This window comes from Vulpes lagopus, chromosome 22 (assembly GCF_018345385.1).
Source record: "Vulpes lagopus strain Blue_001 chromosome 22, ASM1834538v1, whole genome shotgun sequence".
Taxonomy (NCBI): Eukaryota; Metazoa; Chordata; class Mammalia; order Carnivora; family Canidae; genus Vulpes; species Vulpes lagopus.
Genome location: NC_054845.1, coordinates 6,485,731 through 6,512,769, shown reverse-complemented (window position 1 = coordinate 6,512,769; position 27,039 = coordinate 6,485,731). Strand labels below are relative to the sequence as shown.

The 27,039-nt window shown below is 38.0% G+C and overlaps 1 protein-coding gene and 1 long non-coding RNA gene across 3 annotated transcripts in view; one reads left to right on the top strand and one right to left on the bottom strand.

The window, feature by feature from the left end:
• ANKRD44 (ankyrin repeat domain 44) overlaps positions 1-21,954 on the top strand; it is a 367,287-nt gene extending 345,333 nt beyond the window's left edge. Inside the window, exon 28 of one of the 2 annotated variants that reach the window (XM_041737073.1) lies at positions 21,628-21,954. In XM_041737073.1, coding sequence (XP_041593007.1) covers positions 21,628-21,701 — 74 coding nt within the window. In that variant the 3' untranslated portion in view covers positions 21,702-21,954. The remainder of the gene's footprint in view (positions 1-21,627) is intronic. The other variant, XM_041737070.1, reaches the window with a different exon arrangement.
• LOC121480514 lies at positions 174-26,841 on the bottom strand. The gene is made up of 4 exons (XR_005985000.1): positions 26,779-26,841; positions 25,171-25,335; positions 4,646-4,675; positions 174-256 (listed from the first exon to the last, which is right to left on the bottom strand). It is a non-coding gene; the product is annotated as an uncharacterized LOC121480514 (long non-coding RNA).
• Positions 26,842-27,039: the final 198 nt, after the last annotated feature.

The window sequence follows — 27,039 nt, the reverse complement described above, 5'->3', positions numbered from 1 at the left end:
CCCAGTTGAAGGTTGATCTTGCTGTTTTTGTTTCTTGTTTTTGTGTTTGTGTTCTCTGGCATTTGCTGAGAGAGAAAAGAAATGTGAGCAAAGCAGAAGGAGGTGGGAAAATGGATCCAAACCCCAGTATGCCCTGCCCCACCCCACGACCTGTCCCTTAGTGGTGGGAACCCCTTACCTTGCAAAGTGAATGTGTCCCCTTCCCCAACCTCTAGTGTATTTCACAGAAAACTTCCCAATAAAACTGTGTTGAAACCTGAAAAAAAAAAAAAAAAAAGTTTCACCAGTCAATGTGTGGATACACAGTGCGGGGAGCAGGTAGGGAAACAGGCACACTTAGTCATCATCAGTGGAAGTGTAAATTGATGCAAACACTTTAAAGGTAATTTGAGAGATAATTTATCAAAATTCTAAATGCATATACCATTTTGACCAAGCAATCTATCTCCAGAAATTTACCTCCCAAAATGCTTGCATGAGTACATCAATATGAACGGATAAGGATGTTTGCTGTGGCACTATTTGTAATCATCAAAAATTGGAAATAATCCAAATGTCCATCAATAGGGGATTGGATAAATAAATAATGTTACATCCACATAGTAGAATATGATATATTCTTATCCTTAAAAAGAAGATAGCCCTTTATTTACTGACATGCAAAGATATCCAATTTAAATTATTTAGTGATGAAAGCCAAACTGTAGAACAGTTTAGGTAGTATGATTTCATAATCTAGAAAGAAGATATATCTGCATAGGAGAGAGGCAAGAAGGATGTACTGCAAATTTAACAATGCCTACCTCTTTAAAAAAAAAAAAAAACAATGCCTACCTCTGATAAGTGGGAATTGCGGTAGGAGAGAAAGACATCCTCTTTTTAGAATTATTTTGTAAATTTACTTCTGTGTTTAAAAAAATTATTTATAAAAATACATATTACTTTTTATGTAAACATTTGTAAAGTAAAAGCAGTAATTAATTGCTACTTTTTCAAGTCTTCAAGTCTTAGGCTGAAAACTTACCTATTCCTGGGTCCTAGAAAACTAATAATTATAAATCTTCCCTTTTGAGGTAATTTAAATGGTGGAACGAACAAGACCAAGCAAAATACCAGAAATTTCAAAATTGGAGCTACCTGATGCACACTCCAGCAATAAGTAATATCTAGTGTCAGGTGTTTTGCATGCTACATCATAGCCCCATGTTGGATTCTCTTTTAGAGTAGTTTAGAAACTTTTGAATAAAACCATTCTTAAAACATGCAAGGTGACAGTAAATACCCACGAAACAAGTCAGACCTGGTATTGATTGAATTTTATTTTAATTTATTCATAGTATTTCCAGGGCTGACCCCTCGGTAACAGTTCTGATTGGTCTGATTGGTTCTTGTTTGGTTGGTTGGTTTTATTTTCTTGGTTTTTTTTTTGTTTTTTTGTTGGTTTTTTTTTTGTCCTTAGAGGTTGTCATGCATTCTCCTTGACAACATGATTTCTCAGTATTTCAGGGCTGAATCTTTTCCTGACCACATTTCCCACTTTGCTTTGGATCTCCTAGAGGTAACCATACCAAACTCCTATCAATTTCTACAAGAATTGGTTGCCACTCTCAACCTAGTAACACACCTAGCTCCATCTAGGTGAATTGTTTACTGAAAGAGCCATATGCTTTTTTTGCTCTGGCAAAATCTTTATGTGGTTACATTTTATATGCTAGATTGCTGGCCAAGCATTTGAATTATGCTTCATAACTTAACAGGCCATTTCAGCTGGGATCCAGACACTCCCAATATAAACACAACCACCAACACCTAGAAAGTATTTGCTCCCATTGATGTCCCTGGGTGCTATTGTTCAGTAACTAGGTTTGGGGAAGGCAAGAGGGATGATGAAGATGATGAATGAAAATGACACTGAACTTCTAGGACTGGTTTTGAGCCCTAAGAGCTACAGAAAATCTTTTTCATGAAGAAGCAGCCCTGATTTAGAACCCAGATGCCAAAGAGGAGCACGGAATTGAGGAAGGCCATTTTTTCCACCTCCTCATGGAATCCAGCATTGTTCTACGCATAAGATTGGAGGCTTTGGGAACAATGAGAATGAGAGATAGCATTCCCTGTATATTCTTGTTCAAGTGCTTCACAGGGGACTTCCTCAGCAGAGACAGTGATAAAAATTTCATCCAGCTACTTGCCAGCAATGAATGTTGGCAAATGATAACCGGAGCTTTTTCCAGGAAAAAATGCTGTGAATGCCCCAAGAGGACCAGGACAGAGTTATTTGTAAGACTCTGCTATATCTACCCCTTACACAGAAGGCACTCAGTACATATTAACTGAATGAATGAATGGTACCATATAGTGATGAAAGCTGAAAGGTTGTTTTGTGAATATGGGGAAGCCACTTGTTTGGGGACTCCTAGAAATAACCAGGATCATTTTGGGAAAAAATAGCTCCTATTTAAAAATGATAGAATTTGGATCCATGGTATGAATAGCTATAGTATGATCCTCAGGCTGGTAAACATAGGTGTAAATTGGGTTAGGAATATTTTCTGAACCACAACTGATGAAACAACTTTTATTAAACAGATGATTATAAGGGTTTTTTTTTTCAGGAATAATATCATTTCTAAAATTGGGCTGTATCCATGGTAGTGGTCCTGATTAGATTTTCTATAGGCAGTAGGATCTGTGACTCCAAACTGAAATTATTCTTTTAGAAACGTAAATATGCTTAAGGGACAGAAGTTCTATGTACACAATAGAGCACACTGCATGTTTTTGTCCTCTCTCTGGATTAGTTGACACCAAAGCCAAATGCAGGACTACTTGTGACTATGAGTGCTTAGATATAAAGTCTTGGATGAGTCATGGCATCTGTTAAACTATAACAAGCTCCCTTCTAGTTCTCAGACCTGATTTATCACAGAGCCTTCTGTTTGCATTTTGAAATTTATTTCCAGACCAGGTCTCAGATGAGGAGAAGGAAGGAAAGAAAGGTAAATCTGTTTGGCTTCCAAGGTTAGGCAGTTTGGCAGCTCGGCTTATATAACCTCTAACTTCTCCTAATTAGAAATTTTCAGAGTACCTGGCTCTCTCCAGGATGACAATTTACTACAGAATCTGGTTTTGAGCCTCCTTATGAGAAGTCAATTTGAAGTCTTTTTTTTTTTTTCAATTTGAAGTCTTAACCAACAAAAACAACAAAACCTTTGTCTCCTTTGATAACGAGACAAGTTATCCTCCATTGTTTGCCAGACTCATTGTGAGGTTGATGTTTTAACTTGACTTAATTTTAAACTCATTCATCTTAATTAATGTACACCTTCTTCAATCACATCCATTCTCTTGCAAATAGGTCAAACTTCCATAAGACTTCAGAGGCAAGGCAGTCATAAAGGAGATGTTTTTCCCTCTAATGGGTATCAGAAGGTGACTCTTTTAACATTATTTTCCAGATAAAGTTTTTTTTAAATAGTTAAACTTTGTTACTCTCTTAGGATCTGGTAATGACCACTATATTGAATTCAAATTAACGTTCCACTGAATATTGGTAGTGATAAACTAATTGTATATCTTTTATAATAAAATGGAAGGCAAAGGGAAATTTCAGCTAGTATTAAAAACCTTGGAAACTCCATTTGTTTCTATACAGAATTTCAGGATTGTATGCAGGAGAGTGAATATGCCCTTGATTCAATTTTATGGGCTTGTCTCCATCTTCTGAAACTTTATCCCCTTCCATACCTTTGATTACAGTATACAGCCTGTCTGAAGCTGAATTCAGTAGCTTTCCTTCCAAACCTATTCATCTTTCTCTACTTCTAGTATTAGTAAGTGGTACCATCATCCATTCAGTCCCCTAAGTGAGATATCTAAGAATCTTGCTATAGCAATCTTTTTTCTTAAAAAAAAAAGCTTTATTGAGATATAATTTACATAACATAAAATTCATCTATTTAAAGTATACAATTCAGTGATTTTTAGTATATTCATAAAATAAGTGAAACTGGTCTTTCATTTTCCTTTTGTGTGATTTTTGTCAGGTTTGATATTAATATTATACTCAATTCTTGGAAGATTTATCATCCCCATATCCTACAGTGGTTCCAAAATGCAAAATCCATGGATAAATATCACTGGCAGTTGGTGCACAAGAAGAGGGCCCCACACTCTGTGTCCCACACTGTAGAACTAAGGTAGAGCTGAAGAATCTGATATTAAAAAAAATTCACAGGGGAATTTTATCACTGTAGAAGATGAGATCGCACATTTAAAAATAATATATATTTACAAAGTACATTTCCAAGGATATAAGAGTTTTTCCATAATAAGAAAGTTAATATGACTCATTGTATTAATAAAGGTAGGGAGAAAAATCAGATTATTGCCTTCATAAATGCCAAAATAGGCATTAATAAAATTTAACATTCATTCGTATTAAAAATATTTAATTAACTAAGAATTGAGGGATACCTCAGCCCATTAGCCAGCTTCTTATTTAATAAGAAAACATTACTAAAAGTAGAAAAAGACAAAGATGACCATCATGTCCATTACTATTTATCATTGTATTAGCCAATGCAATTAAATAAGAGAAAGCATTTAATCACATAAGAATTGGAAGGAAGACAAAAAAAACTACCTCTTTTTTGCAGGTTCCTTTATTATATATCTGAAAAACAAAAATAAATAGAAAAATTAAAAATGTTATAAGAGAATTCAGTAAAGATGTAGCATATAAAATTAATAAAATAAGTCAATAACTTCATGTAAACAAACAATAAGCATAAAGAAGAAATAATGGAAGAGCAACCCTATTTCAAAGAGCAAATATACAATGTTGGGGCATAATTTAATAAGAAATAGGTAAAATCTACATTAGAAAAGTGATGAAACACTCCTGATGATGCAAAAATAGATTTGAAAAAATATAAAAGATACATTATATTCATGGATAGGAAGACTTACACCATAAAGATATATATTTTCCGTAACTTAATTTGTAAATTCAATAAAATTACCATCAGATTTTTTTTCTGAATCTAGATGAGTTAACTGTAAAGTTTATCGGAAAGTACAAGTAAAAAGAGTAGTCAGTAAAGCCCCAAGAAAAGAACTGAGGATGGAAAAAGTACTACTAAATAATAAAATGTACTATAAATCTGCATAATTGGAACAATGTTGTATTGGTAAATGATTAGATAGAAAGACCATGAAAATGAGAAGCAAATCCAGAAATAGATGCAAGTGAAGATAGAAAATTAATAAATGATTTAACTTGTATGTCAAATCAATCCAGCTCTTATTTGGATCCTAATCCAAACAAATCAAGGTAAAATACATTGAGGGAGTAAGAAAAGAAAATGTTTGGCCTAATTATTTGACAGTTGGTATCTCAATTTCTGGTGGGGCATTAAGACTGTAAATAGAGACTCTGGATTTCCTAGCCAAAATAGGCTTACAATTGTCTTACATCATGATGGTGAGTTGGTTTTGAAACATACTATAAAAGACATAGTCATACTTCTTTGAAGTAAAGTTAAAAAGTGACTATGAAAAATACTTCCTGGGTCACTGTCTGTGAAGCACCTACCTTCGGTTCAGGTCATGACCCCAGGGTCCTGGGATTGAGTCTCATGTTGGGATCTGCTCAGCAGAGAGCCTGCTTCTCCCTCTGCCTCTGTGCTCTCACTCTCTCTCTCAAATAAAGAAATAAAATCTTAAAAAAATACTTCCTTTTCAAGTTGTGTTCATTAAAATTAAGAGGTAGGAAAGGAACCATTTGTATATGATTAACAGATTGTCAATATTTTCCATTGTTTCTATAAGTTAAAGATACTTATGTGCACGACAGCCATTGCTACTTCTACTCCTGACCTTATATTTCAGAGCAAAATTACAGTCTGTGGGACTCATAAGTGCTGTGTCCTCCAGCGCCTACAGTGCTATCAGTGACACTGTGGTCCCAATTACCAAAATCCTCACTCGGCAGGTGTATATTGCTACCCTTCCAGAAGTTCCATTACTACCCTGTCCACCACCATAGATATGTTTTCTTTGCCTCCCACTTCCCAGAGAATTAGCTGAAAGTTCCACTGTAGAGATTAGGAGAGAAGAGGGATGGTCACTGCTGGGATTTTGGAATAAGGTAAAATGGCAGATAATTAGATATATTTTTTATAGTCTCAGAATTTGTAACACAGTTTCGTATAGAAACCATGTGATTAAATGCATTAGGAATTATAATATTTTGTGTTCTACATTTGATATGTAATTAAAAGCTAGTGAGCCTCCTTAAAGAAACTAGAAACAGAAATTTACTGTGTAGTCTGAATTCCAAAAGCCCTGAAAGCAAATTTTGCTCCAAAAGTTCATTTGTAAATTGGGGACTTTGTGTTCATCAAACCAAAAGGAAAAAATAAATGAAATAAAACACATACCTGATGATATATAATTAGAAAAACAACTCTTAAGAATAATTGCCAGAGCAGGGGAATCACTTCACTGTACACATTTTATACCCTTTGAATTTTGTATCACATACATTGTGATAATTATTCCCCTAGTAAGATTTTTTAATTTAAAAATTATTAAAAGTCACTGCCACCAAATTACCTATTTCAGACATTTCTGTAAAGTGCAAGTGACTATACACTGTTTCTTTACATTCTAGTGTCTTTCTTTGTTCTGTTGAACTTGGTGGTACTTGGTTATGGTGTTGATAAACCTCAAATAAGCTACTATTGCTGTGGAATTATTCTACACTCTGGCTACTGATCCCAGTAAAAATAACTATAACATTGCAAGGGTAACTTGTTTTGCCTTAACTATTAATGGCTATTTTTAGTAGGAGCATTTATTCCCTCTCCTGGAGTTTTCTTCTAGTTGAAGAGGGGGTCAATTAACATAATCCTCCGACTCTTCTCTATCCCCATACTCTACCCTAGGAAAGAGAAGGGACCTATCTGATCATGAATTTAGGAGCAGAAATTGGGCAATCAGAGCCCCAACCTTCTTTCTTGCTTCCTCTTGTGGGCTTCCTGTGGCCAGAGGGCCACAGGAAGCCCCCACATCTCCAAGACACAGTGTTACATGTAGGCCACCAGTGGTGTCCATGCCTGAGTAGGTCAATCTAATTCTGGAGTTTAATATTGCTCCCAGACACAATGAGCCACCTGGTTGTCAATATGGCAGATGTTCATGGTGTTTCATTGTAATTTCATCTTACATTTCACAGAGTACTAAAAAGTTGAGGATTTTTAGATATTTTTGCATTCCATTTGGGTTCTCATTTCTTATATTGAGTTTCTTGTTCATCAACAAGCATCATATATCATCATTCCATTTTACTTAGATTTTATTTAAGGTCTTTCAATTTCTTGATTTTCCCATAAAGGACTTGCACGTCTGTTATCAAGATTTGCTCCTAGGAACTGGGAACCCTGTTACACTGTTGGTGGGAATACAAACTGGTGCAGCCACTCTGGAAACCAGTACAGAGGTTCCTCCAAAAGCTAAAAATAAAGCTACCCTATGACCCAGCAATTGCACTAGTAGGTATTTATCCAAAGGATACAAACATAGTGATTCCAAGGGGCACATACACCCCAATGTTTATAGTAGTGATGTCCACAATAGCCAAAACATAGAAAGAGTCCAGATGTTCATAGACAGATAAATGGATAAAGACAGATAAGTGGATAAAGATATATATATATATATATATATATATATATATATATATATATAGTCAAATAAGTCAATCAGAGAAAGAAATAGCATATGATTTCACTAATATGTGGAATTTAAGAAACAAAACAGACGAATATAGGGGAAAGGAAGGAAAAATAAGGTGAAAACAGAAGGAGATAAACTGTAAGAGACAACTATAGGAAATTGAGGATTGCTGGAGGTGGGTGGGGGGTGGGTAACTGGGTGATGAGCATTAAGGAGGGCACTTGATACAATGAGCACTAGGTGTTACCTGCAATTAATGAATCACTAAATTCTATCTCTGAAACTAACAATATACCATATGTTAATTAAATTGAATTTTAAAAAATAAATAAAAACTAAAGAAAAGATTTACTTCTAAGTATTTAGGTATTTTGTTTTGTTGCTATTGTAAATGGTACTTTTTAAATTACTTTTTCTAACTTCTTTTTGGCATTTAAAAATGCGATTCACTTTTACTTGTCAATTTTTAAATCCAGAAACCTTATTAAGTCCAATAGTTTGTCTAGAGATCTTTTAAGTTATTCCATATAAGAAATTGTATTTTCTTCATATGAGAGTTTTGCTTTTTCCTTTTTGATGTTTATGCCATTTCTTTTTTTTCTTTTCCTATTTACTTCTTTTTCAGGGGGTGGGAGAGTATGAATTTATTTATTTTCTTCCAAGATTTTTTTAAATCCCAGTTATTTAACATATAGTGTAATACCAGTTTTAGGTGTAAAGTTTAGTGATTCAACACTTCCATGCAACACTGGCAGCTCATCACGACAAATGCACTCCTTAATCCCCACCACCATTTCACCCATCCCCTCATCCACCTCCCCTCTGATAACCATCAGTTTGCTCTCTATAGTTAAGTCTATTTCTTGCTTTTCCTCTCTCCTTGCCCCCACCCATGTTCATTTGTTTTGTTTCTTAAAGTCCATATATGAGTAAAATCATATGGTATTTGTCTTTCTCTGACGTATTTCACTTAGCACAATACTTTCTAGCTCCATTCATGTCATTGCAAATGTCTTTCTTTCTTTTTATTCTTACCACACTGGCTAAGATCTCTGGTTCAATATTGAATAGTTATGATAGTGAATATCTTTGTCTATAAAATAGACAATATAATAAAATTCATGGTAATGGATATCTTTGTTCCCAATCTTACAAGGAACGTGTTCGACATTTTGGCATTAATTATAGCGTGTATATATCTCTAAGCAATGTTATTATACATATAATAAGATATCAAATCAAACTTTTTTCTTTTCTTGTGAAAAAATTTAGATTTAGCCAGCTGGACTCAGTTTAGATGATCCCAATTTTGCTGGCAACATCCAAAGCATCATAGTCCAGAGCCAGTCAAACATGCCTTCTTATCTCCATCAGGCCTGATCAGGGCATTGACTTTGGCCATATCAATGTCATAGAGCTTCTTCATAGCCTGCTTGATCTGATGCTTGTTGGCCTTGACATCCACAGTAAAAATAAGTTTGTTGTTGTCTTCTATTTCCTTTATGGTTGACTCAGTAGTCAGGGGGATCTTGATGATGGCATAGTGGTCACTCTTGTTTCTCCTGGGGACACTCTTTTGAGGATATTGAAGGGGCCTTTGGAGATGCAGTCTCTTGGACCCTCAGGATGTAGGTGATGTCCAGATCTTTTTTGTGTGACTATGGATGCCTTTCAGCACAGCTTTCTTGGCCTTCAAAACTTTTGCTTTGGCTTCGGCTTTGGGAGGAGCAGAGGCTTACTTCTTCACCTAAGTTGCCATCTTCATGGAAGGAATTTCTGAGGCTCATTTCCAGAGGCTTATAGAGCCAAGTCTCCTTAATCTTTCATTTCTAAAAAAAAAAAAAAAACCCTAATAACATCGTTTATACATTGATAGATTTATGGTTATTGTTGTTCAGGATTTTTGCATCTATATCCATGGATGAGATTGATCTGGAATTTTTTCTTTTTTTTTTCCCCCAGATCTCATATCAATAGGTATTTTGACATCATAAAATGAGGTGAGGAGTTTTATTTCTATTCCCTGAAAATAGTCTAAGGGTTGAAATTATTCTGTTTAAGTCATCATTATCATGATTGCCTTTTATCTGCTTTATCTATCAGTTATTGAGGTAGTTATGATACTCTTTCACAAAAATTGGATTTTTTCCACTTAATCATTGAGTTTAATGTGTTTTACATATATATAGCAAGTATTGCCACATGTGGCTTTATTCTTACTTTGTTATATTGTGCTTTCTATTTATTCCACTTGAATATTTGCTAAACTATGCCTATAAAAATTTGGAGACACAGCACTTTTTGAGAGAGAAGGGGGACGGGAAGGGCAAAGAGAATCCCAAGCAGGCCCCACACCTGGCATGGAGGCCAATGTGGGCCTCAATCTCATGACCCTGAGATTATGACCTAAGCTGAAGTCAAGAGTCAATTGCTTAACTGACTGAGCCACCCAAGTGCCCCAGCACTTCTCTTTTTGAAACAGTTCTTAAATTCAGTTCTTAAATTCTGGATATAATCAGTTTTCCCCCTTTCTTCTTGAGTCAATTTTGTAAGTTACATTCTCTAGGAATTCATCTACTTCATACAAGTTTTCAAATTTACTGTGTAAAGTTATTCTCACATGAAAACCTAATATTTATTGAGGTTATATTATTAATATACTTTTGTGTTCTAGATACTATTTTTTAAGTTTAACAGCTTTTTTGAGATATAATTAACAGACAATAAATTGCACATATAAAAGTATAAATTTTGATAAGTTTTTTTTCAATTTGATAAGTTTGAACATTTGCAAACATCCCTGAGACCATCACCACAATCCAAGATAGTGAACATTAATCATTACAGCCAGAAGTTTTCTCATGTTTCTTTGTAATCCTTTCAGAGTACTCCACCCAGTGCCTGCGAATTATGAGATTTCTTTTTCTAAACTGGCTAGTGGTAGCAGGTATTACTCCTCTGTGAGTTCCAAGCATGCTTTCCTTAAATGCCTTCAGCTGTTTCTTTCTCTGGCCTCGGGTGGTTTCCTCACACGCATGTGCAGACATCCTAAGTTCTCTCTCTGTGAAGCTCTTTCGAGTCAGACACTCTGTCCTGCAAACTCTAGCCTCAGCTCTGTATTCTTGAAGAATCAACTCAGCAACTCAGGGGATCCGCTGAGCTCCATCATGTTTTCCGCTCCCTGCACCATGGCCTGGAAACTCTCAAGATAGTAAAGCTGGGGCTATCACAGGGCTCTCCTCATCACTGTCATTTGTCATCTCTGTTCCTATTTCCTGTCTCTTAGGGACTACTGCTCTTTGTTCTTTGATGTCCAGTGTCTTGAAAACCATTTTTTTCGTATGTTTTGTCTGGTTTTTCACTTGTTTTAGGAAGGATGATAAATCTTGTCCCTGTTACTCCATCTTGGCCAGAAGTGGATCATAATATCCTTTTATGTTTTTAATATCTACAGCATCTTGTTTCCTTTTTCAATTCTTTCATTTTTCCTCTTTCCCTGCCTTGATTAAACTTGCCAGAGGTTTTGTCTAATTAGTCATTTTAAGGAACCAACTCTTGCTTCCCGATCTTTCCTTTTATATGTGTATTTTCCATTCTATTAATTTCAGTCATATTCATTTTCTTCCTCTTCTTTCTTCTGTTTTTTTATAATTTAGATTATATCAAGTCTTCATGTTCTTTTTTAAGCACTTAAGACAATAACAACACTTTAGCTGCATCTCATAGTTTTCTCTATATTGTTTTCATTGTTCAATTCTAAAGAGTTTTAAAATTCTATCGTAATTTTTTCATTGACATGAAATTTTAGAGATATTTAAATAGATTTTTCTTTTTATTATTAATTTATAACTTAATTTCATTGTAGTCAGAGAAGTTGTCTTTGAGATATAGCTGATAGACAATAAACTGTACATATTTAAAGTATATGATTTGGCAAGTTGTAGCTTAATGTAAACACCCACGATACCATTACCAGAATCAAGATAATTAAGTTATCCATTACTTGGAAGATTCCCGATGTTCCTTTGTTCTTTGGTCAGGTTTCCAATAGGTCAGGTTGAATTATAGAATTTTTTTCTTATTAAACTTTGTTTTAATGGGTCTCAAAATTCTGTGAAAGATTTTAGGTCAAGTGGATTCCATTAAAGATTACTGATTGTTTTAAAATTGCCACATGCACACAAACAAATGGCCCACAAAGCATTCTGATGCACACAAAAGTTAAAGCAGCACTATTCTAGAGAGAGCACATCCACGTTGATTAGTTTTCCTTTCTCCTTCAGAGGGTCACATTAACTCACAAGTCAAGGGTGGCTGAGATCCATGCTCAGTTTCTCTCTTTAGTCCTGTTTTGTTCCACTGAGCTCTTTAGCTGACAGATGATTGTGTCTTTAAGTTTCATAGTCCTTGTTGCTATGCTTACTGCTGAGGGTTCACAGACCTTAGAGCTATTGCTACGTTTTCTTCTTTTTCCTCCAATTTTATGTTGCTTTCTCCTTTTTTACTTGTTATCACCATTTCCCCTTTTGTCCAGATTTTTCCTGAGCAGACTGTGCTCTCCATGACCATGTCCTAACCTACCACCTTTTCCTCTCATAGCAGGATGGACTATTAATTACTCTTCAGGAATCTATCACTTTAGCACAAGAGTACTGGCGTCTTGGTGGTGCCAAACGGAAGACACTTCCATTTGTAAGCAGTTCCTAAAAACACCTTTGTATACTTTCTCTTTCCTGAGAAGAATCATTGGATTTCTCACTAAACTAAAATGTTTTGAGCACAGGACTTGTGCTACGAAAACACCAAGGCAAACACCCCCTTTTTAAAAAATTGTAGTAAAATACACGTAGCATAACATTTACTATTTTAGCCATTTTTTTGCATACAGTTCAGTGGCACTAAATACATTCATATTGTTGTGCATCCATCACCACCATTCATCTCCAGAACTCTTCATCTTGCAAAAACAGAAACTCAGTACTCATTAAAAAATAATTCCCTACTCTTCCTTCCCTCCAGACCCTGGCAACCACCATTCCATTTTCTGTCTCTATGAATTTGATGACTCTAGGTATCTCATGCCAATGGAATCACACAGTAGTTATCTTTTTGTGACTGGCTTATTTCACTTAATGTACTTAAGTTTCACCTATTCCATAGCAAAAAATTTCCTTTTTAAGGCTGAACAATATTCAATACTAGTAAGGGGAATGCTCTATAGCTAATCTAACAAGTATATTTTCAGTTTCCTTGTTGTTATCTCTCCGCCAGCACTCACTAGCAATCATCTTCATTTTGTTAGACTCTTGTTTTCTTTTTAAATTTTGTTCTGACTTAGAATCTCTGATTGTTGTCTTAGTTCTGATTTTAGTCTGCTTCTCACTTTGCTTCTGTTGACTATACTTTGGCAACTTGTCACCTCAGTTTCTGTCCTCAATCTAGCCACTACATTTTGGATTCTTTTCACTAACTGCTCACCAGTTATGAGAAAGGAGGACCCATTGTTAGGCATCAGGGTAAGTCAGGAGCCCTGGGGTAGGAGCTATTGTGTTAGACTGAGCAGACATGGGCACCAGTAACATACCTATGGCATGTGATCCCTCCCTACAATACATAGGAAAAGAAATAATAGGCTGAAAATCAGGCTAACCCTCTCAGACTGCTGGCTCTGTCTGTCTGTCTCTCTTTCTCTCTCTCTCAGAACCAAATGAGTATTGTCATGCAGAACATCTCAGAGGAGATTCCTAGAGCCTTTACAATGTTACTCATTGGATGGAGGATCTTGAGACAGAGCCAGGGACCTTCTTTATACCCATCTTGGCATTGGCCTATGCAACATCCAACAAGTGAGCCTGAAATCTTCCCATGTGTTTCATTTCTTGGGAGCTTTGAAGCAGAGCTTTGGCAAAAGGCACCTGCCTAGAAGAGAGGCCTTAAGAAACATAACAGCACCTGTAGGTTTGTAGTAAGCCTTGTGGTGGCAGAGGGAAATGTCACACTTTAGGAAGAGCCACTGAACAGAAAAACAAAAACATGCTCAACAGCTGCCTCAGAGCACAGGTGTGACAGGGATTCAAGACTGTCACAGAAACTCTTTGTCTTCACTGAAATGTGCTTCCCGTTGGGGGGGTGGTGGTGGTGGTGGTGGTGGTGGTGGTGGTGGTGGTGGTGGTGGATTTCTTAGTCCCTAAAACAAAAATAAGCAAAAACAAAGGTCTACTATTTTTCTGCTGGCTGTAAGTGTACTAATCTCTCCTCTTAAGAACTCTTCACCTGTTTTTGTATTTGTTTTTTTAAAGATTTTATTTATTCATGAGACACACAGAGAGAGAGAGAGAGGCAGAGACACAGGCAGAGGAAGAAGCAGGCTCCATGCAGGGAACCTGATGTGGGACTCGATCCTGGAACTGGGATCACGCCCTGAGCCAAAGGCTGAGCCATCCAGGTGTCCCATCTCACCTTCTTTTATTAAGTCAGTATTATTAAGTCAGTATTTCTGACTTAGGATTAGCCTCTTTGACAGAGAGATGATGGTCCTTGTGTTCAATAAACTGTTCATCTTTCCTTTTTCTTTTCCTTCTAGTACCAGAAAAGGCTCTTTAACTTTACTGAGGGCAAGTGCTAGTTTTTCTAAATAGCCAAGTGCTATGAAGCTCTTGATAATAGTAGCTACTTTTATTTTTAAGTGCCTATTACATATCAGGCACTTTACAGAGATATCTATAATCTTCCCAGCAATCCCCATGGTAGAATGATTCTTCCTATTTTGAAGATAAGGAAATTGAGACTCAAAGAAATTAAATAATTTCCTAAATCATAAAAATACTGAGTCAGAGGTTAAAATTGAAACAAGCCTTCTTAAATTATTCTATTATTTGAGAAAGGTTCATTTTGGAGTTGGAACTCCTTGGAAACTCATTCTGTTTTTTACCAAGTCGTAAGTATTCAAAATTAAAAAGTTAATTAATCAATAAAAACAAGATGCCCACAACACTTCTTTTAAAAATGTCAATTTGCTTCTACCATCATCCTCCTTTTACTGAGATTTTGTCTTAAGGCATTTGTGCCTCAAATACAATAGAAATCCTCTCGTAACCCTATTTTTAGCATTAAAAAATTTAAACTTAATTTGGTCTTTTTTTAGCAGTCTAGAACCAGGATTAGGGAAGATCTGCATTAATAATTTTGATGATCCACTGTAGAACATTGTGCAGGCTTGGCTTTCTGGAATCACTCTATAAATGTCCTAACATATGAATAACTATTACCGTGGTCCCTAGCCCTTTAAGAGGAAACTTAAGATTCTTAAAAATTAACAAAATTCTCTAAAACAAATAAACAAAAATTAATAAAATGTATTTTGCTTTAAAGTTCTTAGAGATATATTTCCTATATCTGTATAAGTTTAAATATGCTTAATAAATTATTTAATTAAAATGAATTTATTAACAAAATTAGTCATAATACTACATGAAATAATGTCAGAATATTTCATATTTATGTACAGTGATCTAAATAAGGCTCTGGTTAAATTGACACACGTTTAGCTAAAGTTTGAATTACACTAAAAGCCTAAGTTTGTCTGCTACCTCACTGTTAATCACGTTTCTTGACCAATGTCTAATGAGTTTGGAAAATTAGAAAATCTATGTTAGCTAATGTTAACATTCACAGATACAGAATTTTGAATCTGGAATACTGAATAAGGGAGCTTCTAGTCCAGGGGTTAGCAAACTATGAATAACAGGTCAAATCTGGCCTGCTATCTATTTTCATAAATAATCTTTTATTGGAACACAACCACACTTATTTACCTATTGTCTACAGTGCCTTGCATATTACAACAGCAGAGTTAATAGTTATAACAGAGACCTTATGGCCCACAAGGCTGAAATTTATTATCTGGTCATTTGGTTCAATCTTCTCAATATGTAGATAAGGACATTTTTTTCTTTTTTAAGATTTACTTATTTGAGAGAAAGAGAGAGAAAAACAGAGAGAGTGAGTGAGGGGATGGACAGAGGAGAGAATCTTCAAGCAGACTCCTTGACACAGGACTCGATCCCAGGACTCTGAGATCATGACTTGAGCCAAAATCAAGAATTGGATGCTCAATGGACTGAGCCACCCAGATGACCCAATAAGACCTATTTCCAGATCCTTTGATAATATTTTTATAGATATTAATATATGTATGCTTTGTTACATATATTAACATGTTCTTTAGCCAAAGCTCACCATTTTTCCTATATGCTTTATCATTCTCAAGACAAAAACATATTTATTTCACATATTATTGGTATTCTCTTTTAACAGAGTCTTTTGTATTAGCTAATTTTCTGAATTAATATTTTATTCTCACCTATTTTTCAAATATTAAGAGTTGTTTTACAATAAATAGTCTACCTTGGCTATTAGTGTTTACAATGAAAATACATTTAAACATCACAAGTTTTGCATTTCATAGTAAAAGGCCCAAAGGTGGCTAAAACCTTTAATTAAAGTATAGAGTATTACAGGCATATCTCAGAGACATATTGAAGTTTCAGTTCCAGACCACCATAATAAAGTAAATATTGCAATTAAGGTCAAATGAATTTTTTGGCTTCCTAGTGCATATAAGTTATGTTTATATGATACTGCAACATAATAACTATACAATAGCATTATATCAAAAAATGTCCATATCTTAATTTAAAAATATTGCTAAAAAATGTTGAGTATCAGGGCACCTGGGTAGCTCAGTTGGTTAAGTGTCTGCCTTCAGCTCAGGTAATGATCCTGGGGTCCGATTGAGCCCAAAATGGGGTTCCCTGATCAGCGAGGGATCTGTTTCTTCCTTTTCCTTTGTGCCCCCACCTTCTGCTCTTTCTCACTTGCACTGTCTTAAATAAATAAAGAAATATTACTGAGCATCATCTGAGCTTTCAGTGAGTCATAATCTTTTTACTGATAGAAGGTCTTGCCTTGATGTTGATGGCTGCTGACTGATCAGGGTGGTAGTTCCTTAAAATAAGACAAAAATAAAGATTATCACATCAATTGACTCTTCCTTTTCATGAACAATTTCTCTATAGTATACAATGCTATTTGATGGCATTTTACTCACTTCTTAAGTTTTATCATGAGATTGCAGCAACTCATTCACATGTTCAAGTTCCACTTCTAGTTCTCTTGCTACTTCCACGTCTGCAGTAATTTCCTTCACTGAAATCTCAAAAGTCACGAGGGTTGGAATCCATGAGAGTTGGAATCAACTTCTTCGAAACTCCTGTGAACGTTGGCATTTTGACCTCTTCCCACAAATCAACAATGCTCTTAATGGCATTTAGAATGGTGAACCCTTCTCAGAAGGTTTTCTACTTATTTTGTCCTGATCCATCAGAGAAATCACTATCCATGGCAGCTATACCCTTATGAAATGTATTTCCTTGACCCATGGGCTGCAGAATGGGTGTGGTGTTAGCAGGCGTGAAGACAACATTAATCTTACCGTACATCTCCATCAGAGCTCTTGGGAGACCAAGTGCATTGCTAATGAGCAGTGATATTTTGAAAGGGATCTTTTCTTCTGAGCAGTAGGTCTCAACAATGGGCTTAAAATATTCGGTAAACCATGGTGTAAACAGATGTGCTGTCATCCAGGCTTTGTTAATCCAGAGTAGATTTGGTGTAAATCTTAAAGACCCTCAGATTTTCAAGGTGGTCAATGAGCATTGGCTTCATCTTAAAGTCACCAGTTGCATTAGCCCCGAACAGGAGTGTCAGCCTGTCCTCTGAAGCTTTGAAGCCAGGCACTGACTTCCAGTAACTAGCTATGGAAGTTCCAGATGGCATCTTCTTCCTATGGAAGGCTGCTTTGTCTACATGGAAAATTTGTTGTTTGGTGTAGCCACCTTGATTCATTATCTTAGCTGAATCTTTTGGATAATTTGTGCAATTTCTACATCAGCTCTTTTCACTTTGCCCTTGTATATTCTAGAGATTTCTTCCCTAAAACCTTGTGAAGTAACTTCTGTGAGCATCATATTTCCTTTTTTTTTTTTTTAGCTTCATATTTAGCTTAAGGGAATGATGTGGCTGGTTTGATCTTCTAACCAGACTACTAAAACTTTCTCCATATCATTAATAAGGTCATTTTGCTTTTGTATCATTCAGGTATTCACTGCAGTTGTACTTTTAGTTTCCTTCAAGAACTTCTTCTTTGCATTCACAACTTGGCTAATAGGCACAGGAAACCTAGCTTTCAGCCTATCTCAGCTTTCAACATGCCTTCTTCTCTAAGCTTAATCATTTCTATCTCTTGATTTAAAGCAAAAGACATGTGACTCTTCCTTTCACTAGAACACTTAGAGGCCATTGTATGGTTATTAATGGGTCTAATTTCCATATTGTTGCATCTCAGAGACTAGGAAAGCCTGAGAGGGAAAGGGACAGGAATGGCTGGTTGATAAAACAGTCAGAACATGCACATCTATTGATTAAATTTGCCATCTTATATGGCTGTAGTTTATGGTGCCCCAAGACAATTACAATAGCAACATCAAAGATTGTTAATCACAGATCACTATAACAGGTATTAATGAAAAAATTTGAAATATTGTGAGAATTACCAAAATGTGACACATAGACATGAAGTGAGCAAATGTTTAGAAAAATAGTGCTGATAGAGTTGCTTAATGCGGGGTTGCTGCAAACCTTCAGTTTGCAAAAAACAGAATGTCTGTGAAGGAAGATAGAGTGAAGCATAAAAAAGCAAGGTATACTTATACTAAAGAAATGAAAAAACGTTTATTCAAGAACACTGATCAAATACCTCCAATACAAGGTCCTACACTGGGCCTAGGTATTAAAAATGACCAAGGTCCTCTTACAGCTTGTACTTTTGAAAAGCTAGAATCCTTTGGGGGAAAATAGACATTTAAGCAGAAAATTGATATAAGGAAGACTCCAAATAATGATTACATTACTCATTCTTTCTGATTAGAGTTATTTGAATTTCAGTGTTCATTATACAAACATATTAATATGCCATCTAAAGCTTCTTAAACTGTACTTGCATTCAAGCAAATTTCTATTGTGCACTTCACTGTGAAAAGAATCCTCTAGCTTTAACTACATTTTAAAAATTCAGGAATACTGGATTTTTTTCCATCTTTATTGAAATATAATTGACACAACATTTTGTATAGCGTGTTGTACTGCTTTTATAAAGCATATAACATCACGAGGTAATACAATGCTAAAGCAAGCTTTTGTCATCTATAATTGTTATTGTCAGGATAATGATTTTATTCATGGAAGATACAAATCTGTGAAACAAACCAACAATGTTATAATGGTATTTTGCTCTATTGAATGGTAATCCAATAATTTTCCTCTTGACTCCTACTATTTTTTCATCTTGCCACTCTCTCCTTATTTCTTTAAATAAAACATTCCATTCTAGAAGACTTTATCCCTTTCTTATAAATTCCCATTTCTTTCTTATATTATTCAGTAATTTAAACACTTGACAGTTTTAAGGTTAAAACATACTAGGTTATTCAGCAAATGTACTTAGTGCTTTATATTCAAAAGATATTCTTTATCCTCATGGAGGAGTCTAATTCTCTCTATAAGAAGACCAACATAACCCAAAAGATTTTGCCTGGTTTTAATAGTGAGAGCACAAACAGAATTAAAAATCTGGATTGCAAGGCTGAGGTTATGTTGCCTTTCATTATGCAGCGATGGAGACTGAACTTGAAAAAAGGGTAATCAGGTTGAAAATCCTTATTTTGTTTTTGATGATCTACTCTCTGTTTCCTTGGAAACAGAGCTGGCAGCTGTAGAATTGCTGGCATTATGTTTTCTTTTCTTTTTAAGCTTTGAAACATCCAAGGGAAGGCGAGGTTTTATGGCTATAATCTGTAGAATCTGATATATTTTCAAATACATTTAAAAATATTTATGAATGCCTATTCCATATAAGGTACGAGGAGGTAAAACTAACAAGTTTGAGAAAGAGCTTTAAACCAATTGAGTGAAATAAATTTTAGTTTCTAAGAGCCAATCTATTATATATTTGGATTTTGTTTTTTGTTTAAGAAAAAGAGGGAGGAAATAGACCTTATTTTTAAAACCTCTATAGAATGAGGGTAATACACTGAGAGACTAGTTAGTGAAATTAATTTTAGAAAACAACTAGATTCCTGGGGTGCCTGAGCAGCTCAGTCAGTTGGGGTCTGCCTTTAGCTCAGGTCATGATTCCAGGGTCCTGGGGTTGACCTGTACTCAGCAGGGAATCTGCTTCTCCCTCTGCCTGCTGCTCCCCCTGCTTGTGCTCTCTCTCTCTATCAAATAAATAAATAAAATATTTTTAAAAAGAAAAAGAAAACAACTAGATTCCTACACCAGACAGTAAGTATGATTCTGTCTTCCTGTGTACAAAAGCTGGGTAACATAAGGCTTACTATATGTTGAGAAAACAGTTTTTGCTTCCAGAAAATAAACAAAAACTAAAAGGAGCTTAAATAAACCTAAAATGTTTTCTGAGAAGCTGATATATTAATGAATTTACTAAATGTTCAATTGAGGGGTCACTATCAAATTGTTATAGTATGGTCTTTTCCTTTTTGAAAGTTTGCATTAAGTTTTAAAAGCCTTAATTAAATGAAAATATTATAAACCTTCAGAAATAATTTGTCAAATACCTTATTTTACACATGAAAAAACTGAGACCTAAGGAGACATTTATCCTAAATCATACTTGGGTAGTAGAACTGGAAGTTCTAGAACTGAGATTTCTTGATTATCAGTGTTCTTTAGTACTCTATTAATAATAAAGTTCGCTGAGGTTTCATTTTGCAAATATTTTAATTTTACACAATTCTTAGCAACTCATCTATTGTTTAAAAACAAGGTACACACTATTAGAAATAAAAATACTATATGAACATGTATCTAAATGAAAGAACCAACAGATGTGACTTTTTTCTTTTTTTTAAATGTGACTTTAACAGCCACATTTAACTATGAAGCTACATGCTTTCCAGAAAGTGTCAGAAGTAAACTTCATCAGAGTGATCTAAAACACCCTTATTACTTCAAATTGTGGGAAGCCCATCTTCTTAATTCTTCTAATCTCAGCATCTAGCTATCTATTGACTCAATCACTCAGTAATTCAAAGAGCACTATCTTTGAGCCCCTTTTGTATTACGTATATAAATCATTTTTGTCTGGGATCCCTTTCCCCCAAAACAGTTAAATACTTCTTCTTTTGCCCTCCAATACTCCTCATTCATACCTCTGAAACACTTAATGATACTTCAGTGCAGTTATGTATTTACTTTTAGACTTCTTGACATCAGTGACTTATTTATATCTTATAAATCAGACTCAATGGTTTAATATATCTCTTTTTCCTAATCTCTCTTCTGGAGCTTGGCACGTAATAGTCAATTAAATGTCTCATTACTACATAATATATACTTTTAAAAGATTTTATTTATTTGAGAGAGAGAGAGAGAGAGAGCACAAGTGGGGGTGGGAACAGAGAGAGAGAGAGAAACAGACTCCCTGCTGAGCATGAAGTCTGACCTGGGGATGGATCTCACAACCCTGAGATCATGACCTGAGATGAAATCAAGAGATGAAATCATCATGACCTGGATGCTTAACTGACTGAGCCACCCAGGTACCCCCCATAATATCTATTTTTATTTTTCCCTTGATGAGAGAGATACAAGAAAGCAAGGGATCTATGTTAGCTGGAAAGACCAGGAAAATTGGAGAGCAAGAGTGTGAAACACTGTTGACTAAGTCCTCACTGTTGATCACCTTTGGCTGATTGTCAAGTTCAGTTCTTTTTTTTTTTTTTAATTTTAAAAATTTATTTATTTTAGGAGGAGGAGGAGCAGAGGGAGAGGGACAAGCAGACTCCAATGCAGAGCCCAGTCACATGACTCCAAAACAATGATCAGAGCTGGAACCAAGAGATAACGGAGTTACCCAGGAGCCCCCACTAAGTTAATTTCTTAAAACAGTAATTTCTAAGTATTTCTACTTTATTTAAGCATTACCTCACTCCATTCCCTTATTCCTACCCAATGGGTTTTATTCCTACTAAAGATTAAGGTCATCCAGTGAGAGTTTCCTCCTTTCAGTCCTCTCCATCTCAACATTTTCTTTCTTCTCATGTTTCTGAAAAAGATTTCTCCTTCTTCTCCTCTTCATTCAAGATCATTCTCTTTTCTTTGGTGCGGGGAATGGGCAGAGGGAGAGGGAGAGATTCTTAAGCATGCTCCATGCCCAGTGTGGAACCCAATGTGAGGCTTAAACTCACAACTGAGAGCATGACCTGAGCCAAAATCAAGAGTTGGACACTTAACTGAGTGAACCACACAGGTGCCCCAAAGATCATTCTTACCTAACTCTTATTTATCCATTTAAAAATGTATTTTGGTATCTTTTTAGCCTAAAAAACTTTCAGTGGACATACTATACTTCAATTACTTTCATATATATGAACAGGTAGTAAGAATTAGAATTGCCTGTATTTACAGCCTCCATTTTCTTCTACTTATTTATCTCTTAAAATAATCTACTTTTTCTCCTCACTGTTCAAGTGAAATAACATTCTTGAAGTGGCTTTTTCTTTATGATTTAAAATTTGTAATATGTAATATTACCAAAAAACTAATTTAAAAGAAATGTGTCAAAAAAAAAAATAAAAAAAAAAATAAAAATAAAAAATAAAAAATAAAAGAAATGTGTCACCTATGCCCTTTATCTGTCCTCATTATAAACACACAGAAATTCTAGATATTTTACTACATTATTGAACCCTATGGAAAGAAATGAAAATCTTTGAGTTCCATAAAGAGAAATCCATAGCAGTATGGAACCTCTGTAGCTCATAGTGATCATTGGGTAGGATTAAAACAACAAAACACAGCATCTCAGACCACATAATTTCTGAGGATGATTCCAATTATTCATACAGCTTTCATTACACAGAAACTGAAAAAAAAAAAGCCAAGAAATTCACATAAATGGGCCCAGCCACAGAAATGTCTCTACAACCTACGAGAGGCACAGGACTCTGAAATCTATAATTCATGCTAAGGATGAGCTTACAAATCAAAATTACAAAGGAGTTGAGGAAATCTCACATTATAAGACAACATATATTATATACAAGAGAAATAACAATGAAGAATTCCAGATAACACATAAATCGTCTTTAGATGAAGATGTTTAAAGGGATTTTTAAAATATAAGTGAACTCCATAAGGTAACAGTAAAACATTATGGGAGAAAAGGGACAGGTGGATTTGAAGAAAAAAAAGAAATTTTAGACATTAAAAAACAGTCATTGAAATGACACTTCTCAGCGTATAGGATAAATAAATGCTTAAAACCATGAATTGGGTAAACTAGACCACACGGGATAAAGACTGAGAGGCCAGATGAGTAGGAGATTTCCAGTGGAAAATGATATTAAGACAGCAGAGGACAATGTTTTAAGTAAGTGGCAGAAAGATCAGGTATGACTGAAGAGTGTCATTTGAATTTGGTCATTAGGTCAGTGGTTACCTTTGGAAGAGCAGTTTCCTTGAAGTGGTGGTGAGGGAGACAAAAATTCTGTCATGTTGAGGCATGGATGGGAGGTGAGGAATTGGAGATAAGTATAGACACACCCTTTAGGAACATCTTTAGGAACTTGGACTAAAATAAGAAGGCAAGAGCTATACAGGTGATAGTTGCAGGGAGGATTTTTCTTTTGAGGGATTAATAAGATCTAGCACATTTATATGCTTTGGTGGAGGGAGGCTAGATTGGGAGAAACCAACAGAGACTTTAACTTGATAGAACTAATTTCCTGAAGAGAAAGGAGGAGGGGATGGGAACTAAAACACAACTAAAGGGGGATTTGCTTTTGTTGTCATCCAAGGCCAGCAGAGTACCATAATAATGCTTACTTCATGCCAGGTTTTGTTCCAAGCATTTTAGATGTATTAACAGAATTGGATGGAGATAAGAAACTTGAGAATGAAGAGTTGAAGAAACGTTCATCTAAAAATCAAAATGATCTTTATGAAAATAAAATTATATACTAATAATTTGCCAAAAGAGAAGGTAGAAGAGATGGTGAAGGGAGCTTAAAAAGTGCCAAAGAATAGGAGAGGAAGTTGACCAGAAACATATAAAAGTATTTCTGATTAGTAATTCAAATGACTGTGTCATTTTCTCCAGCAGTGCTCAGATACCCTAGGTTCAGAGCTCAGAGACAGACTATATTGACCATGGTTGAAAGTCTGTAAGCAGACTAGGAAGGAAGGACAAGAGTTCAGCAAGTTGACGGCACTGGCAGAGGGTGAGTGACACTCACTGGGGTTAGGTAGGATATGAAAAGAAATGAAGCCAGGAGAGGGATAATAGATGGATAGGAAAAAAGAAAGTAAAAAAAAAAAGTAAAAATAGAAAGACTGCAAACATCACAAGTCCATTGACTCTCTATCCCACTCCTTTCTGAGGCAGCAGTTGCCACAACTCATGAAGGCCACCAGAAGAATAAGCTCTGTCATCTTCAAGCACAAGGTTTTCTCCGTGTAGCAGTACAGTCAGTCCACTGACCAGCGTCACTGGCGTCACCCAGGAGCTTGTTAGAAATGCAGAATCTGAAGTCCCCCCCCCCCCCGGAAATACTGACCCGGAATCTGCTTAACAGAATCTGCAAGAGATTCATGTCACATGAAAATTTATGCAGCACTGGGACAGAAAGAGTTGATTCACCTTTGGTTTATGTGTGGTCAGGATATGCTGGAAGCAGCAAGGGGCAGATATTGTCTGTGATGCACTTGAGCTCCCAGGCTCAATGAGTTTATTACCTTTTAATGTATAATTGAAACCCTTTTCTGAATGGGGTGCCATCCTGTACACCAGCTGGTCCCTAATTTCACCCCACACCCCAGATGCTCTCCTAGCTGAGTGCCACAGAATTGCACAAGAAACCACAAACTTCCTTTTAGTTCTAAAATTCCTTTTTTTAAACTATTTTTTAAAAGATTTTATTTATTTATTCATGAGAGACACAGAGAAGGAGACAGAGACACAGGCAGAGGGAGAAGCAGGCTCCATGCAGGGAGCCCGACGTGGGACTCGATCCTGAGACCCCCGGGTCACGCCCTGGGCCGAAGGCAGGTGCTCGCCCACTGGGCCACCCAGGCATCCCCAGTTCTAAAATTCTTTGATTTTATGTATTGTAACCAAACTTCCCCTGCACATAAAAAATACGTGAAAGTAAAACTGAAATGAAGGGAAATAAAATTTAGTCAGTGCCAAAAGTAATTCTAAGGAAAATTTTGCAATTAGCTACACACAGACACACACCCCATCCGCTCCTGGGTTAGCTTTCAAGAGTGATACCGTTTTTCTTTACTTACGATTTGAGTGTTTTGAAGTCGCTATTCGCGACTGTGAATGATTTTTGAACTGCTTTTTTTCTCCCCACCTTTGTGCAAAACCAAATTCTTCTAAGCGAAGTGAGTGGAAGGCGGAGCGAAATTGCTTCCTCACATTTACGTGGAACCAGCCTCCGACGACGTGGTCTGCAGAGAACAGGCAGCGAGAGACTGGTCACCAGCGTCACTGTTCGTGGGAATTTTAATATCGTTTTTTAAAGACTTAGCAATGGTTTGTTTGTTTTGGTGTGATTCAGCCTTTCATGTTACACCAAGCACTGAATGCTGCACCTGCTGGTGATTTTTTCCTGTGCTGCTGGGGTTTTTATTTATTTATTAGACACACACACACACACACACACACACACAGATGCAGAGACACAGGCAGAGGGAGAAGCAGGCTCCACGCAGGGAGCCCGACATGGGACTCGATCCGGGTCTCCAGGGTCACGCCCTGGGCTGAAGGGGGCGCTAAACCACTGAGCCACCGGGGCTGCCTTTAAGCTGCTGCCTTTAAGCGCTGTTACCTACTGGACCAAGGCCTGCGGTCAAAGAGGAGGAAAAACCCATTTGCCCGCCCTCCTCAGTTCACTGGTGCAGAGCGCTGGGGTGCGCTCGACTACTGCCCGGGGAACCCAAACTGCACAGGCCCCAGGCGGTTCAGAAATGAAGGGTCTTTAAGCTGCGCAGGGAGCAACGTCTGCGAAGTGACAGCTGACGGCCCCAGCACCCCTACCCCCGGGGCAGCTCCCCAGCAGCAGCCGCCCCTCCGCCCCACCCCCTCCCCGGGGCAGCTCCCCAGCAGCAGCCGCCTCTCCCCCCCCACCTCCTCCCCGGGGCAGCTCCCCACCAGCAGCCGCCTCTCCCCCCCCACCCCCTCCCCGGGGCAGCTCCCCACCAGCAGCCGCCTCTCCCCCTCCACCCCCTCCCCGGGGCAGCTCCTCACCAGCAGCCGCCTCTCCCCCCTCCACCCCCTCCCCGGGGCAGCTCCCCACCAGCAGCCGCCCCTCCGCCCCACCCCCTCCCCGGGGCAGCTCCCCACCAGCAGCCGCCTCTCCCCCTCCACCCCCTCCCCGGGGCAGCTCCTCACCAGCAGCCGCCTCTCCCCCCCCCCACCCCCTCCCCGGGGCAGCTCCCCACCAGCAGCCGCCCCTCCGCCCCACCCCCTCCCCGGGGCAGCTCCCCACCAGCAGCCGCCTCTCCCCCCCCACCCCCTCCCCGGGGCAGCTCCCCACCAGCAGCCGCCCCTCCCCCCCCCACCCCCTCCCCGGGGCAGCTCCCCACCAGCAGCCGCCTCTCCCCCCCCACCCCCTCCCCGGGGCAGCTCCCCACCAGCAGCCGCCCCTCCCCCCCACCCCCTCCCCGGGGCAGCTCCCCACCAGCAGCCGCCCCTCCCCCCCCACCCCCTCCCCGGGGCAGCTCCCCACCAGCAGCCGCCCCTCCGCCCCACCCGCTCCCCGGGGCAGCTCCCCACCAGCAGCCGCCTCTCCCCCCCCTCCTCCTCCCTCCCCCTCCGCCTCTCCTCCCCCACCTCCTCCCTTTATTCAGCTCCCCGCCCCCCCGGCGCCCCCGCCCCCCAGGTTAACCCACCGTCAGCCCACTCGCAGCCCGTCCCCGCCTCGCCCCGACGGCGTGGCGCCCTCCCCTTCTTTCCCTCCGCCCACCCCCCCTCCGCTCCTTCCTCCCCCTCGCTCTCCCGCGGGCCCACCCCCACCCCGCTCTCCCGCCCGCCCCCTCTGGGATTCCAGCTCCAGCTGCAAACGCCGCCTCCCCTGTCGCCGGGACTCGGGGCGGGAGGCGCGGCGGGCCGGCTGCGCGCAGGCGCAGTGCGCGGCGGGCGGTCGGGCGGTC